The sequence below is a fragment of the Lichenostomus cassidix genome, unplaced genomic scaffold (assembly GCF_008360975.1).
Source record: "Lichenostomus cassidix isolate B80296 unplaced genomic scaffold, HeHo_3.0 HiC_scaffold_39, whole genome shotgun sequence".
NCBI lineage: Eukaryota > Metazoa > Chordata > Aves > Passeriformes > Meliphagidae > Lichenostomus > Lichenostomus cassidix.
This window is the reverse complement of record NW_028147446.1, coordinates 1312494-1329541: the sequence shown is the minus strand read 5'-3', so window position 1 is coordinate 1329541 and position 17048 is coordinate 1312494. Positions and strand designations below refer to the sequence as shown.

General features: G+C 52.1%; 2 protein-coding genes and 1 long non-coding RNA gene across 6 annotated transcripts in view; 1 reads left to right on the top strand and 2 right to left on the bottom strand.

Annotated features, from left to right (window-relative positions):
* The first annotated feature begins 225 nt into the window (after positions 1-225).
* LOC146422671 (uncharacterized) lies at positions 226-669 on the top strand. Its single transcript, XR_014848030.1, has 3 exons — positions 226-460; positions 497-558; positions 602-669. It is a non-coding gene; the product is annotated as an uncharacterized LOC146422671 (long non-coding RNA).
* Positions 670-678: 9 nt separating this feature from the next.
* Positions 679-17048, bottom strand: part of LOC146422667 (N-acetylmuramoyl-L-alanine amidase-like) — a 51406-nt gene continuing 35036 nt past the window's right edge. The window contains exons 1-6 of one of the 4 annotated variants that reach the window (XM_085045957.1): positions 6470-6511; positions 6350-6415; positions 4281-5156; positions 2573-2783; positions 1302-1702; positions 687-752 (exon numbers count right to left, since the gene is read on the bottom strand). In XM_085045957.1, the coding sequence (XP_084902083.1) occupies positions 1351-1702; positions 2573-2783; positions 4281-5156; positions 6350-6395 (1485 nt within the window). In that variant the 5' untranslated portion in view covers positions 6396-6415; positions 6470-6511 and the 3' untranslated portion in view covers positions 687-752; positions 1302-1350. Of the gene's footprint in view, positions 753-1301; positions 1703-2572; positions 2784-4280; positions 5157-6349; positions 6540-17048 lie in introns of those variants that run through there. The other 3 variants (XM_085045958.1, XM_085045956.1, XM_085045955.1) reach the window with 3 other exon arrangements.
* On the bottom strand, positions 10477-12244 carry LOC146422670 (uncharacterized; the record flags this gene model as incomplete). Its single annotated transcript, XM_085045778.1, has 1 exon — positions 10477-12244. A coding segment is annotated over one exon (1758 nt), but the record flags the coding sequence as incomplete, so codon positions are not given.

Sequence of the window (17048 nt, the reverse complement as noted above, 5' to 3'; positions counted from 1 at the left end):
CTAAAGTCACCTCCTGTCACCCCAAAGTCACCCCCCGTGCCTCAGTTTCCCCAAAGACCACCTGGAGATGACGGAATTTGGTTTATTTAGGGAATTTTGGGAGTTTTTGGGGTGTCCAGGGTGGCCTGAGTGACCACTGGTCACTCCTAAAGTCACCTCAAAGCCACCCACTGGTCACTCCTAAAGTCACCTCAAAGCCACCCCCTGGTCACTCACAATGTCACCTCCCGTCACCCCAAAGCCACCCCCTGTGCCTCAGTTTCCCCAAAGACCACCCGGAGATGGTGGAATTTGGTTTATTTAGGGGATTTTGGGGGTTTTTTGGGGTCACTGGGATGGGCTGGTGGCCACTGGGGTGGGCTGGGGAGTGGCCGGGCTGGTGGCCATGTGGGCTGGGGGCTGGCCGGAGTGGGGGCAGGGTCCATCCAGTGTCCATCCAGACTGGTGTCCATCCAGACCAGTGTCCATCAGACGGTCCATGTGGTTGTCCATCCAGACCACCACCAACCAGTGTCCATCCAGACCAGTGTCCATCCAGACTGGGATCCATGGTTTGGTGTCCATCCAGATGTCCATCCAGACCAGTGTCCATCCAGACCAGTGTCCATCCAGACCGGTGTCCATGGTTTGGTGTCCATCCAGACCAGTGTCCATCAGACTGGGATCCATGATGGTTTGGTGTCCTTCCAGAGCAGTGTCCATCCAGACCAATGTCCAGCCCCTCCAGCCCCCCTGGCCTCAGCCGCTCCTCACTGCAGAGTGGACAACAACCTGGTCAGTCCCCAACTGACCCCAACCCCCCAGGCCACCCACCCTGTGTCCAGCGGTCACCAGTGTCCCCCGGAAGCCAGGCCAGCTCTGGTCAGTCCCCAACTGACCCCAGGCCACCCACCCTGTGTCCAGCTGTCCCCAGTGTCCCCCAGAAGCCAGGCCAGCTCTGGTCAGTCCCCAACTGACCCCAACTCAGGCCACCCACCCTGTGTCCAGCGGTCACCAGTGTCCCCCAGAAGCCAGGCCAGCTCTGGTCAGTCCCCAACTGACCCCAGGCCACCCACCCTGTGTCCGGCTGTCCCCGGTGTCCCCCGGAAGCCAGGCCAGCTCTGGTCAGTCCCCAGCTGACCCCACCACCCCCAGGCCACCCACCCTGTGTCCAGCGGTCACCAGTGTCCCCTGGAGGTGGACAACACCCCAGTCAGTCCCCAACTGACCCCAGGCCACCCACCTCGTGTCCAGTGGTCACCAGTGTCCCCCAGAAACCAGGCCAGCTCTGGTCAGTCCCCAACTGACCCCAGGTCACCCACCGTGTGTCCAGCTGTCCCCAGTGTCCCCCGGAAGCCAGGCCAGCTCTGGTCAGTCCCCAACTGACCCCAGGTCACCCACCGTGTGTCCAGCTGTCCCCAGTGTCCCCCGGAAGCCAGGCCAGCTCTGGATCTCCCGGAAGAGTGCGTCCCCTGGACAGTTGGTGTGGCCGAGCTGGCGGTGGCCCTGAAGGACAAAGTCTGGCCGCAGGTGGCCGGAGCGGACGGCGCAGGGCAGCAGTTGGTCACGGATCAGGGACAGAGTGTCACCGTCCGGCAGGGTGGCCCGGAAGTCACCGACGATGGCCACGCCGAAGCCGCGGCTGTTGTGGCCTTTGGTGTGAGCGCCGACCCAACGCCACCCCCGGCCCTCGTAGAGTGACCCGTCCGAGCCGGCCACGAAGCTGGGGACGTGGGGACACGGAGGGGACACTGAGGGGACAGGGACGGGACACTGAGGGGACACAAGGTGACAGGGAGGGGACAGTGGTGGCCTTTGGTGTGAGCGCCGACCCAACGCCACCCCCGCCCTCGTAGAGTGACCCGTCCGAGCCGGCCACGAAGCTGGGGACATGGGGACAGGGAGGGGACACTGAGGGGACAGGGACGGGACACTGAGGGGACACTGAGGGGACACAGAAGGGACAGGGAGGGGACAGTGGTGGCCTTTGGTGTCAGCGCCGACCCAGTGCCACCCCCGGCCCTCATAGAGTGACCCGTCCGAGCCGGCCACGAAGCTGGGGACATGGGGACACTGAGGGGACACTGAGGGGAAAGTAGTGGTGACCTCAAGGGGACAATGGTGGGGACTGCAAAGGGACAATGGAGTGGACAGTGAGGGGACAGTGGTGGTGACCACAAGGGGACAATGGTGGGGATTGCAAAGGGACAGTGTGGGGACAGGGAGGGGACAGTGGTGGCGATTACAAGGGGACCCTGATGGAGACAGGGAGGGGACAGTGAGGGGACACGGAGGGGACACTGGGGACATGGAGGTTTCATTGGGGACATGGGGGATGTGGAGAGGTCATTGGGGACATTGAGGACATTGGGGACATGGAGGTGTCACTGACAGTGACCCCAGGAGATGACAATGACCCCAGGAGGTGATAATGACCCCAGGGAGGTGACAATGACCCCAGGAGGTGACAATGACCACAGGGAGGTGACAATGACCCCAGAAGATGACAATAACCCCAGGAAGGTGACAGTGACCCCAGGAGATGAAGGTGACCATGGGGAGGTGACAATAACCCCAGGAAGGTGACAGTCACCTGTAGCCGATGTCATCCCAGCCCCTGGTGTCCTGGTGGAAGCTCTGCATGTCCCTCATGGCTCTGGCGCACTGGTCAAAGGTCCGGCAGGGACTGTCCGGCCACAGCGTGTGGTGCAGGAACAGCGCGGCCAGAGGGGACACCAGAGGGGACGGTGACCCTCGGTAGGGCCGGGCTGACCACAGGCAGCGGGGCACGATGGGGGGACAGTCTGCGGGGACATGGGGACATTGGTGGGGATGTTGGGGATGTTAGGGTGTTTGGGGATGTTGGGGATATTGGGGACATTGGGGACGTTGGGGACATTTGGGGACACTTGGGGATGTTGGGGACACTTGGGGATGTTGGGGGTGTTGGGGACATTGGGGATATTGGGGACAGTGGGGATGTTGGGGATAACGGAAACAATGGGGCATATTGGGGATATTGGGGACATTTGGGGACATTGGGGACATTTGGGGACACTGGGGACATTTGGGGACATTGGGGACATTGGGGATATTGGGGACATTTGGGACAATGGAAACAATGGGGGATGTTGGGGACATCGGGGATATTGGGGACATTTGGGACATGGGGGACACTGGGGATATTTGGGACATTGGGGATATTGGGGACATTTGGGGACATTGGGGATATTGGGGACATAGGGGACATTGGGGATATTGGGGACATTGGGGACATTGGGGATATTGGGGACAATGGAAACAATGGGGGATGTTGGGGATGTTGGGGACATTTGGGAACATTGGGGATGTTGGGGGCATCGAGGACATTTGGGGACATTGGGGATGTTGGAGACATTTGGGACATGGGGGACACAGGGGATATTTGGGACACTGGGGATGTTGGGGACATTGGGGATAATGGAAACAATGGGGGACATTGGGGATGTTGGGGACATTGGGGACATTTGGGATATTTGGGACGTTGGGGATATTGGGGATATTGGGGACATTGGGGACGTTGGGGAAAATAGAAACAATGGGGGTTATTGGGGACATTTGGGGACATTGGGGATGTTGGGGACATTGAGGATAATGGAAACAATGGGGGATATTTGGGACTTTGGGGACATTGGGGATATTGGGGACCTTTGGGGACATAGGGGACACTGGGGACAATGGAAACAATGGGGGATGTTGGGGATGTTGGGGACATTTGGAGACATTGCAGACATTGGGGACATCGGGGACATTGGGGGTGTTGGAGACATTTGGGACATGGGGGACACAGGGGATATTTGGGACATTGGGGATATTGGGGACATTGGGGACGTTGCAGTTATTTGGGATATTGGGGACATTGGTGACGTTGGGGACATAAAGGTGACATTGTGGACATGGAAGTGACATTGGGGACAACTCCTGTTTAGGAGGTGACAATCCCCATTTCGGACGTGACAATGCCCACCGGGGAGGTGACAATCCCCATCTGTGAATGGTGACAATCCCACCCGGGAGGTGACAATGCCCACCCGGGAGGTGACAATACCCATTCCAGAGGTGACAATGCCCACCGGGGAGGTGACAATCCCCATTTCGGAGGTGACAATGCCCACCCGGGAGGTGACAATCCCCATCTGAAAGGTGACAATGCCCACCCGGGAGGTGACAATCCCCATTCCGGAGGTGGCAATGCCCACCCGGGAGGTGACAATGCCCCCCCGGGAGGTGACAATCCCCACGGCCAGGTGACAACGCCATACCCACGTATCTCTCGCCGAACTCCCTCGCCGCTCTCCTCGCCACCTCCGCCACCTCCCGTGTCCCCAACGCCCTGGCCACCTCCTCCCGCGGCGACAGCGACATCATCACCCCCAGCGCCGCCGCCACCTCCTCCTCCAGCCTGTCCCTTGTCACCAACACCCCGAACTCCTGTCGCCGGTAGCTGCAGGGGGGTCGCGCGCTCCGCGAGCCATTCCCGCCGCCGTAGTAGCCACGCAGCACTTCTGCCACCGGCTGGTGTCGCCTGGCCACCATTGTCCCCAAGATCACGCCGTCCATCGCCCCGATGGCCACCGGGTCGGGGACAAGGGACAGGGGACCCGCCGGGGTGAAATTTTGGGGGTTTGTCGCGTTGTCCCAACAGCCGCCGGGACCCAGCGCGGCCCTGGTGGCATTGTCGCTGTCGCTGTCATTGTCGCCGGCCAGCAGGAAGGATGTCGCCAAAGCCTCGGTGATGGTGACGAGCAGCAGGGGGTCGGCGGGAGGTGACAAAGCGGGGATTTGTCGCCCGAAGCCACCGGCTCGCAGCCCGACGGCGACACCGGCCAGCAGAGGGGCGATGGCGACCGTGGAGCCGTCGGGGGCTAGCAGCACCCCCGGCTGGTGGCACAGCTGCGACAGGAGGTGCCACTGGCCCGAGGTGACATTTTGGGGACGTCGCGGGGTGGCCGGAGGGTCGCCCAGCACGGCTCGGCAGGCCGGGGTGGCGCAGAGTGGCAGGGATGTCGCCAATGTCGCGATAGTGGCGGCCGGGGAGGGGAGGGTGGCGAGGGTGGCGAGGAGGGAGTCGATGTGGCGAGGAGGGACAGCGTTGGGGACATCGCTGGGGACATCGCTGGGGACATCGTGGGACACACCTGGGGGTGGGGAGGGAGGGGAAAATGGGGCGGAAATTGGGGGGAAATAGGGGAAAAATGGTAAAATTTGGGAAAGGAGGTGAAATTGGGGAAAAGAGGAAAAATTGGGAAAAGAGGAAAAATGGGGAAAAGGAGGAAAATTGGGAAAGGAGGAAAAATTGGGGAAAGGAGGAAAAATTGGGGAAATAGGAAAATTGGGAAAGGAGGTGAAATTGGGGAAAGGAGGAATTTTTGGGAAAGGAGAAAAATTGGGGAAAGGAGGAAAATTTGGGAAAGGAGGTGAAATTGGTAAAAGGAGGAAAATTGGGAAAGAAGGAAAATTGGGGAAAGGAGGTGAAATTGGTAAAAGGAGGAAAATTGCGAAAGAAGGAAAATTGGGGAAAAGAGGAAAATTGGGGGAAAGAGGAATTTTTGGGAAAGGAGGAAAATTGGGAAAAGGTGGAAAAATAAGGTCGAAAAAGGATTCCCAGAAAGGTTTCAAAACTGGGGAAAAGGAGGCAAAAGAAGGGGAAAAGGACCCAAAATAATGGGAAAAAGACCCAAAATAGAGGGAAAAGGACCCAAAATAGAGGGAAAAGAACCCAAAATGGAGGGGAAATGACCTAAAATAACGGGAAAAGAACCCAAAATAATGGGAAAAGGACCCAAAATAGTGGGGAAAAGACCCAAAATCATGGGAAAAGGACCCAAAATAGAGCGAAAAGGACCCAAAATAGAGGGAAAAGAACCCAAAATAGAGCGAAAAGAACCCAAAATGGAGGGAAAAGAACCCAAAATGGTGGGAAAATGACCCAAAATAGTGGGAAAAGGACCCAAAATGGAGGGAAAAGAACTAAAAATAGAGGGAAAAGTTCCAAAATAGAGAGAAAAGGACCCAAATAGAGGAAAAGAACCCAAAATATTGGGAAAAGGACCCAAAATAGTGGGGAAAAGACCCAAAATAATGGGGAAAAGGACCCAAAATAATGGGGAAAAGGACCCAAAATATTGGGAAAAAGACCCAAAATAACAGGAAAAGACCCAAAATAGTGGGAAAAGGACCCAAAATAGAGGGAAAAGAACCAAAAATAGAGGGAAAAGAACCCAAAATAGAGCGAAAAGGACCCAAAATAATCGGAAAAGTTCCAAAATAGAGGAAAAGGACCCAAAGCAGAGGACAGACGATGTCACCGGATGTCACCAAGTGTCCCTACCTGCGCCGAGGCGGACGGTCAGAGCCAGGAGAAGCCACGGGAACATCCTGAGGGACACGGGGACACCTTTGGGGACACCTTTGGGGACACGGGGACACCTTTGGGGACACCGTGAGGGACACGGGGACACCTTTGGGGACACCTTTGGGGACACGGGGACAGCCCGAGGGACACACCCCCGGGGACCTTGGGGACTTTGGCCCCGCCGGGGACAGGCGACAGGGACACGGGGGAGGGGACAGCGACACGCGGAGGGGAGGGGACACGATGCCACCACCAGGGGACAATGTCGCCATCGGGACGGTGACCCAGCGGGTGACACGAGGTGTCCCCAAGGGGGGTTGGGGTGGCTTTGGGACATTTCCTGGTGGCTTCAGGGTCGTTGTCACCTGCGGGGTGTGTCGCCTGTCCCTCCGCCGGGGGTGGTGACATCCAGAGGGGACACCGCGGGGGTGGCACTGATGGTGGCACTGATGGTGGCACTGTCGCTGTCCCAGTTTGTCCCCAACCGTGTCCCCAATGTCCCCAAACCAGACTCACCTCAGCGGCCAAACGAGAATAAAAAATTCATTTATTTCCTCATTTATTTATCAATTCTAGAAGAGCAAAAACCATAAAAACGATTTAAAATCTTTATTTATTTATCAATTCCAGAAGAATAAAAAACACCAAATTTATTAAAAATACTTATTTACTTATTTATCAATTCTAGAGGAATAAAACCCACTAAATTTATTAAAACCCTTTATTTATTTCCTTATTTATTTATCAATTCTAGAAGAGTAAAACCAAAAAAAAAACAAACAACAAAATAAAACCACTAAATTTATTAAAACTATTTATTTATCAATTCTAGAGAAATAAAAACCATAAAAATTATTAAAACCCTTTATTTATTTCCTTAGTTATTTATCAATTCTAGAAGAGTAAAAACCATAAAAATGATTTAAAATCTTTATCTATTTATCAATTCCAGAAGAATAAAAAACATCAAATTTATTACAAATAGTTATTTCCTTCTTTATCAATTCTAGAGAAATAAAAGCCACTAAATTTATTAAAATGCTTTATTTATTTCCTCATTTATTTATCAATTCTAGAGAAATAAAAACCAATAAATTCATTAAAAAGCTTTATTTATTTCTTTATTTATCAATTCTAGAAAAGTAAAAACCACTAAATTAATTTAAAAATCTTTACTTCCTTATTTATTTATCAATTCTAGAAGAATAAAAATCACTAAATTCATTAAAAACCTTTATTTATTTCCTCATTTATTTATCAATTTTAGAATAAAAGCCACTAAATTTATTAAAATGCTTTATTTATTTCCTCATTTATTGATCAATTCTAGAAGAATAAAACCCACTAAATTAATTTAAAACCTTTATTTATTTCCTTATTTATCAATTCTAGAAGAATAAAAATCACTAAATTTATTAAAATCCTTTATTTATTTCCTCATTTATTGATCAATTCTAGAAGAATAAAAATCACTAAATTGATTAAAATCCTTTATTTATTTCTTCATTTATCGATCAATTCTAGAAGAATAAAAAAATCACTAAATTGATTAAAATCCTTTATTTATTTCCTTATTTACTTATCAATTCTAGAAGAATAAAAACCAATAAATTCATTAAAATTGTTATTTATTTCCTTATTTATTTATCAATTCTAGAAGAATAAAAACCACCAAACTCATTAAAAACCTTTAGATTAAATTAAAATTAATTAAAAACCTTTAAGAACATTCAGCAAAAAAAAAAAAAAAGCCCAATTTAGGCTCATTTTTCCACACCCAAAAATGGACAATAAATCATAATTTTCGGATATTTTAGAAATCCTTAATTTGGGGATTAATCAGCCAATCACAGCGTCAGGTGATGACGTCATCCACCCCAAATTTATCACCCAAAATTCACCATTTTTAACATATTTTTGGGGCTCTGAAGCAGCAAAAAATTCGGATTTTCCACCCGAAATGAAGTTTTTTTTGGTCTAAAATGCAGGAAAAAGAGGTTTTTAGCATTTTTTTTACCAAGTCTAAAACTACACAACAAAAAAAAAAGAATAAAAAATATTTTTTTTATCCTATTCAAATGAAAATATAAAAAATAGAATTTAAAAAAAAAAAATTTAAAGGATCACCAGCATATCTCAATCCATGTTCCACCCAAATCTCGGGTTTTTTTACCCCAATTTTTACCCCAAATTTTCACCCCAAATTCAAAGGCAGAAATAGAAATAAAAAAAATTAAATAGAATAAAATGGAATAATAAAAAATAGAATAAAAAATTCCTGTTTGAAAGGCAGAAATAGAAATTAAAAAATTAAATAGAATAATAAAATAAAATAATAAATAGAATAAAAAATTCTTATTTCAAAGGCAGAAATAGAAATAAAAGTTAAAATACAATAATAAAAAATAGAATTAAAAACTCCTCTTTCAAAGGCAGAAATATAAATATAAAATAAAATAGAAGAATAAAAAATAGCATAAAAATTCCTGTTTCAAAGGCAGAAATAGAAATTAAACAATTAAATAGAATAATAAAAAATAGAATAAAAATTCCTATTTCCAAGGCAGAAATAGAAACAAAAAAATAAAATAGAATAATAAAAAACAAAATAAAAATTCCTGTTTCAAAGGCAGAAATAGAAATAAAAAATAAAATACAATAATAAAAAATAGAATAAAAAATCCTATTTGAAAGGCACAAATAGAAATAAAAAAATAAAATAGAATAATAAAAAAATAGAATAAAATAGAAAAAAATTAGAAAATTTAAAAAAAAAAATCAAAACGAGAATAAAATAATTTCTGTTTCTGCAAGAGCTCAACATCCACTCGGGTGAGAGGAAAAAAAAATCTTTTTTTTTCGAAGAATTTCTCGTTTTCTCCAAAAATTTGGGTTTTTTCCCCAAACCATCCCTATTTGGCTGCGAAAAATTCGACAGAGAGAATGAAAAAAATGGATTTAGGTTGGAAAAAAACTCCAAATCCATCCAGCTTGAAGAGGCAAAAAATGAGATTTTTTTGGGGATTGAAAGATGACAAAAATGAGATTTTTTTTTGGGATTGAAAGATGACAAAAAATGAGATTTTTTGGGGGTTGAAAGATGACAAAAATGAGATTTTTTTTTGGGAATTGAAAGATAATAAGAGGCAAAAAATGAGATTTTTTTGGGGGATTGAAAGAAAATGAGATTTTTTCTGGGGATTGAAAGGAAAATATTTTTCTGGGATTGAAAGAAAATGAGATTTTTTCTGGGGATTGAAAGGAAAATATTTTTCTGGGATTGAAAGAAAATGAGATTTTTTTGGGGATTGAAAGACAACCAAATAGGAGATTTTTTGGGGGGGGGATTGACAGAAAATGAGATTTTTTTGGAATTAAAAGATGACAAAAAATGAGATTTTTTTTGGAATTGAGAGAAAATGAGATTTTTTTGGGGGATCAAAAGACGACAAAATGAGATTTTTTTGGAATTGAAAGAAAAAGATTTTTTGGGGATTGAAAGAAAATGAGGTTTTTTTGGGGTCGAAAGACAACAAAAAAAGAGATTTTTTGGGGAGATTGAAAGATGACAAGAGACAAAAAATGAGATTTTTTTGGGGGATTGAAAGAAAATGAGATATTTCTGGGATTGAAAGACAACAAAAAATGAGATTTGTTGGGGCTCAAAATACGAGAAAAAAAGAGATTTTTTGGGGGGATTGAAAGAAAATTATATTTTTTTGAGATCGAAAGATGACAAAAAATGAGATTTTTTTTGGGAATTGAAAGAAAATGAGATTTTTTTGGGGATCGAAAGACGACAAAAAATGAGATTATTTTTGGGGGATCGAAAGATGACAAAAAAATGAGATTTTTTTTGGGATCAAAAGACGACAAAAAAAAGAGATTTTTTTTCCTGGGGATCGAAAGAAACTGAGATTTTTTTGGGGATCAAAAGATGAGAAAAAAACGAGATTTTTTTTTTTTTTTTTTTTGGAATTGACAGAAAATGATATTTTTTTCTGGGGATCGAAAGAAAATTAGACTTTTTTTCATCAAAACACAACAAAAAATCAGATTTTTTTCGCGCTCAAAAGCCACTCAAACCTCATCCAACCCCCCAAAATTCTCCCCCTACCCATGAATTTTCCGATGCCTGCTCAAATCCGAGCTGCGGGCGAACTCCTTCCCGCATTTCTCACACTGATAGGGTTTTTCCCCGGTGTGAATCCGCTGATGTTTTTTTAGGCTCGAGCTGTGCCGAAACCCCACCCGGCAATAGGAGCACCGGAAAGGTTTTTCCTCCGTGTGAACCCTCAGGTGCAACACCAAATTCGAGGTGCTTTTGAACCTTTTTTCGCATTTTTCGCATTTATAGGGTTTTTCCCCGCTGTGGTTCCTGCGGTGGGAAATCAGGTGGGAATTCCTGCGGAAGGTTTTGCCGCATTCCTCACATTTATGGGGTTTTTCCCCGCTGTGGAGCATCCCGTGGCGAGTCAAAACACTTCTGTCCTTAAAGCTTTTCCCGCAATCCTTACATTTGTAGGGTTTTTCCCCGGTGTGGATCCTCCGGTGGGTTATTAGGGTGGAATTTTCGGTAAAACTCTCCCCGCACTCGGGACATTTATAGGGTTTTTCCCCGGTGTGGATCCTGCGGTGGACAACGAGTTTGGAGCCGTGGCTGAATTTTTTCCCACATTCCGCACACTCGTAGGGTTTTTCCCCGCTGTGGCTCCGCTGGTGGATCACCAAGCTGGATTTCCAGGTGAAGCTTTTCCCACACTGGGCACATTTATAGGGTTTTTCCCCGCTGTGGATTTTCCTGTGGACGAGCAGGTTGGAGCTCCGGCTGAAGGTTTTCCCGCAATCCTCACATTTGTAGGGTTTTTCCCCCGTGTGGATCCTTTTGTGGACTTTGAGCTCCGAGCTCTCGCTGAAGCCTTTCCCACACTCCCCACATTTATAGGGTCGCTCCCCAGTGTGGCTCCTCATGTGGACGATCAGGTGGGAACTCCTGGTGAAGGTTTTCCCGCATTTCCCGCAGTCGTAGGGTCTTTCCCCGGTGTGGATCCGGTGGTGGATCATCAGGCTGGAGCTCCGGCTGAAGCTTTTCCCGCATTTCGGGCATTTGTGGGGTTTTTCCCCGCTGTGGATCTTCCTGTGGACGAGCAGGTTGGAGCTCCGGCTGAAGGTTTTCCCGCAATCCTCACATTTATAGGGTTTTTCCCCGGTGTGGATTCTCTTGTGGACTTTGAGCTCAGAGCTTTCTATAAATCTCTTCCCACACTCCCCACATTTGTAGGGTTTTTCTCCCGTGTGGGTTCGCTGGTGGATAATCAGGTGGGAGCTCCGGGTGTAGCTTTTCCCACATTTCCCACATTTATAGGGTCTTTCCCCGGTGTGGATCCTCCGGTGGATCAGCAGACCAGACCTCCGGGTGAAGCTTTCCCCACATTTCGGGCATTTGTGGGGTTCTTGCAGCTCCTCAGGGATCCCCAGCTCGGAGCTCTGCGACTTTTCCTTCTCGGAGCTCCGCGGGCTGAGTGCGGAGCTGCTCCGGGGCTTTTTCTTCTCGGAGCTCCGCGAATTTTCCTCCTCGGAGCTCCGCAGCTTTTCCTCCTCGGAGCTCCGCGGGCTGCGTGTGCAGCTCCTCCGGCGCTTTACCTCCTCGGAACTCCGCGAATTTTCCTCCTCGGAGCTCTGTGAATTTTCCTTCTCGGAGCTCCGCAGCTTTTCCTTCCCGGAGCTTCGCGGGCTGAGTGCGGAGCTGCTCCGGGGCTTTTCCTTCTCGGAGCTCCGCGGGCTGCGTGTGCAGCTCCTCCGGCGCTTTACCTCCACGGAGCTCCGCGAATTTTCCTTCTCGGAGCTCCGCGGGCTGAGCGTGAAGCTCCTCCGCCGCTTTTCCTTCTCGGAGCTCCGCGGGCTGAGCACAGAGCTGCTCCGGGGCTTTTCCTTCTCGGAGCTCCGCAGCTTTTCCTCCTCGGAGCTCCGCGGGCTGCGTGTGCAGCTCCTCCGGGGCTTTTCCTCCTGGGAGCTCCGCGAATTTTCCTCCTCGGAGCTCCCCGGGCTGCGTGTGCAGCTCCTCCTCGTGCAGCTCCTCCGGGGCTTTTCCTCCTCGGAGCTCCGCGGCTTTTCCTCGGAGGTCTGCGACTTTTCCTTCTCGGAGCTCCGCGGCTTTTCCTTCTCGGAGCTCCGCGGGCTGCGTGTGCAGCTCATCCTCGCGCGGCGTCTCCGCGGCTTTTCCTCCTCCTCCTGCATGGGCTGAGGTTTGGGATGGGCAATCCTGGTTTTGGGGAAAACAAGAGGTTTGGGATGGGAAAACAAGAGGTTTGGGGTGGAAATCCTGGTTTTGGGGAAAACAAGAGGTCTGCGATGGTCAATCCTGATTTGGGGGGAAACCAGGAGGTTTAGGATGGACAATCCCGCTCTGGGATCTCCCGGCGATCCCCAACCCTATCTCTCCCCGCCGTATCGATCCCGGCCGATCGATGGATCGATCGCCACGTGGCCTCCCCGATTTGCCCCCAGGGCCACTTGCGGCTCGGCTTTGGGGTCCCGCGAGACCCCAAAACACCCTCCCGGAGCCCCGCGATGGGTTTGGGGCGAGCTGCCCCTGCTGCTCACCTGCGGGATGGATTTTGGGAGCTGCGGATGAGCGAGCGGCCGGAGCGGAGCTGAGCTGCTGGTGGAGCTGCGGCTGGTGGAGCTCCGCCTCTTCCTCCTCTTCCTCTTCTTCCTCCTCTTCCTCCTCCTCCTCTCCCTGCCGCTCCGCCTTTCCCCTTTTCCTCCTCCTCCTCGCTCCTTTCCCTGCTCCTCCTCTCCCCGCCGCTCCTCCTGCGGCACTGGGAGCGATACTGGGAGCACTGGGAAGGGAATTGGGAACGCTGGGAGCGAAACTGGGAGCGATACTGGGAGCACTGGGAAGGGAATTGGGAACGCTGGGAGCGAAACTGGGAGCGATACTGGGAGCACTGGGAAGGGAATTGGGAACGCTGGGAGCGAAACTGGGAGCGAACTGGGAGCACTGGGAAGGGAATTGGGAACGCTGGGAGCGAAACTGGGAGCACCGGGAGGTAATTGGGAGAGCTGGAAGCGATACTGGGAGCACAAAAAGCTGGGAGCCGATAATGAGGGAACTGGGAGCACTGGGAGGGAATCTGGGAGCGCTGGAGGGGAATCACCTGGTAGCCTGGAAGCGAACTGGGAACGATACTGGGAGCTGGGAGGAATTGGGAGCGCTGAGCAAGAGCCATACTGGGAACAGTGGGCAGTAATTGGGAGCGCTGGGAGGGGTACTGGGAGCGCTGGGAGGGAATTGGGAACTCTGGGAGCGATACAGGGACCGCTGGGTGCGATACTGGGAGCAATACTGGGAGCACTGGGAGCGATACTGGGAGCACTGGGAGGGAATTGGGAATGCTGGGAGCGATATTGGGAGCCATACTGGGAACAGTGGGAAGTAATTGGGAGCACTGGGAGGGATACTGGGAGCTCTGGGAAGGAATTAAGATCACGATTCCCCTCAGTATGGCTCTAACTGGGAGCGCTGGGAAGGGAATTGGGAACCCTGGGAGCGAAACTGGGAGCCATACTGAGAACAGTGGGAGGGAATTGGGAGCACTGGGAGGGAATTGGGAGCGCTGGGAGCGACAGTGGGAGGGAATTGGGAGCGCTGGGAGCGATACTGGGAGCACTGGGAGGTAATTGGGAGCGCTGGGAGCGATACTGGGAGCCATACTGGGAACAGTGGGAAGTAATTGGGAGCACTGGGAGGGAATTGGGAGCGCTGAGAGCGATACTGGGAGCGCTGGGAGCGATACTGGGAGGGAACTGGGAGCACTGGGAGGGAACTGGGAGCGCTGGGAGCGAACTGGGAACGCTGGGACGAACTGGGAGCAACTGAGAACAGGGGAAGAATTGGGAGCACTGGGAGGGAATTGGGAGCACTGGGAGCGATACTGGGAGCGCTGGGAGCGATACTGGGAGGGAACTGGGAGCACTGGGAGGGAATTGGGAGCGCTGGGAGCGATACTGGGAGCACTGGGAGGGAATTGGGAACGCTGGGAGCGATACTGGGAGCACTGGGTGCGATACTGGGAGCGATAATGGGAGGGAACTGGGAGCACTGGGAGGGAATTGGGAGCGATACTGGGAGCGCTGGGGGGGAATTGGGAGCGCTGGAAGCGATACTGGGAACGCTGGAAGCGATACTGGGAGCACTGGGAAGGAATTGGGAGCGCTGGGAGCCATACTGGGAACAGTGGGCAGTAATTGGGAGCGCTGGGAGGGATACTGGGAGCGCTGGGAGGGAATTGGGAACTCTGGGAGCGATACTGGGAGCGCTGGGTGCGATACTGGGAGCGCTGGGAGCGATACTGGGAGCGCTGGGAGCGATACTGGGAGCGCTGGGAGAGATACTGGGAGCGCTGGGAGAGATACTGGGAGCGCTGGGAGGGAATTGGGAACGCTGGCAGCGATACTGGGAGCCATACTGGGAACAGTGGGAAGTAATTGGGAGCACTGGGAGCCATACTGGGAGCGCTGGGAAGGAACTGGGATCACGATCCCCCCAGTTTGGCTCTAACTGGGAGCACTGGGACGGAACAGCGGCTGCGAGCTGGCCGAACCCAGTGGGCGTGGTTATGCAAATAGATCTGTTCCCCGCCCGGTGATTGGCGGGCGCGGGTGGGCGTGGTTATGCAAATAAAGCGTTCCCTCTGCGCGCAGTGCATTGTGGGCGCCGATGGTTATGCAAATCGATTGCGGCTGCGCTCGCTGATTGGTGGGAGTGGGCGGGGTTATGCAAATTTAGTGTTAACCGCGCGGTGGTTTGTGGGAACGCCGGGGATGATTTCCCGGGGGATCGAGGAGTTCTCGGAGCTCCGGCTGGGGGTCCCGGTGCTCGGTACCGGAGCTCGGATCCCGATTTTGGGATCCCGGTGTCCGGTTTGGGGATCCCAGTGTCCGGTTTGGGGGTCCCTGTGCCCTGTTTGGGAACCCCGGTGTCCGGTTTGGGGATCCCGGTGTCCTGTTTGGGATCCCGGTGTCCGGTTTGGGGGTCCCGGTGTCCGGTTTGGGGATCCCGGTGCTCGGTACCAGAGCTCGGATCCGATTTTGAGATACCAGTGTCCTGTTTGGGATCCCAGTGCCCGCTTAGGGTCCCAGCCTACCTCGATCCCAGTCCCGGATCCCAATCCCAACCCCGATCCCAATGTCCGTCCCGGTCCAGTCCCGCCCCACGTGAGGCTGATCCCGGTCCCGATCCCGATCCCAACCGATCCCAGTCCCGCCCCACGGGGACACTGATCCCAATCCCGATCCCAATTCCAGTCTTGGTCCCGGTCGCGCCCCCACGTGAGCGCTGACCCAATCCCAATTCCATCCCACGTGGGCACTGATCCCAATCCCAATCCCAATTCCACTCCCGATCCCAATCCCAGTCCCGCCCCACATTGGTGCCGATCCCAATCCCGACCCCAAATCCGCCCCACATGAGGCTAATCCCAATCCCGACCCCAAATCCGCCCCACATGAGGCTGATCCCGATCCCAACCCCCCACACGACCCCAACCCAATCAACCCACCCACATGAGAAACCCAATCCCGATCCCAATTCCTGCCCTGTCCCACGTGAGGTTCATCCCGGTCCCGACCCCAAATCCGCCCCACGTGAGCTGATCCCAACCCGGTCCTGACCCCAAATCCGCCACAGGTAAGGTTTATCCCAACCCCGATCCCAATCCCAGTCCCGCCCCACACTGGCCACGATCCCAACCCTCCCGACCCCAAATCCGCCCCACGTGGGGTTTATCCCAATCCCAATTCCGCCCCACGTGAGGCTGATCCCAATCCCGATCCCAATCCCAGTCCCGCCCCACGCTGACCCTGATCCCAATCCCGGTCCCGACCCCAAATCCGCCCCACGTGAGCTGGGATACCAATCCCAATCCCAGTCCCGCCTCACGCCTGGCCCTGATCCCACTCGCGGTCCTGACCCCAACCACCCCACGTGAGCTGATCCCACTCGCGGTCCTGACCCCAAATCCGCCCCACGTGAGCTGATCCCACTCCCGATCCCAATCCCGTTAAGCGCTTAGCCGCGCTGTCACCGCCATGGCCTCTGCCCCGAGCCGCACTGTCCTTGTCACCGGCTGCTCCTCGGGCATCGGCCTGGCGCTGGCCGTGCGACTCGCCAGGGACCCGCAGCGCCGCTACCTGGGTGAGGGGACACCGCCGGGGGACACCGGATTGTCCCCAAGGGGGGTGACACCGGGAGGGTGAGGGGAACACACCGGGATTGTCCCCAGAGCGGGAGGGACAGCGGGATTGTCCCCGAGAGGGAAGGGGAGACACCGGCATTGTCCCCAAGGTGGGAGGGGAGACACCTGGGACTGTCCCCAAATCGGAGGGGACACGGGATTGTCCCCAAGGAGGGGGAAAAAACACCGGGATTGTCCCCAGAGCGGGTGGGACACCGGGAGGGTGATGGGGACACACCTGGGATTGTCCCCGGAGCGGGAGGGACAGCGGGATTGTCCCCGAGAGGGAAGGGGAAACACCAGGATTGTCCCGCAGCGCCGCTACCTGGGTGAGGGGACACTGGGGATTGTCCCCAAAGCCGGAGGGACGCCGGGGACTGTCCCCAAAGCGGGGGGACAGCTGGGATTGACCCCAAAGCGGGGGGGACACGCCGGGA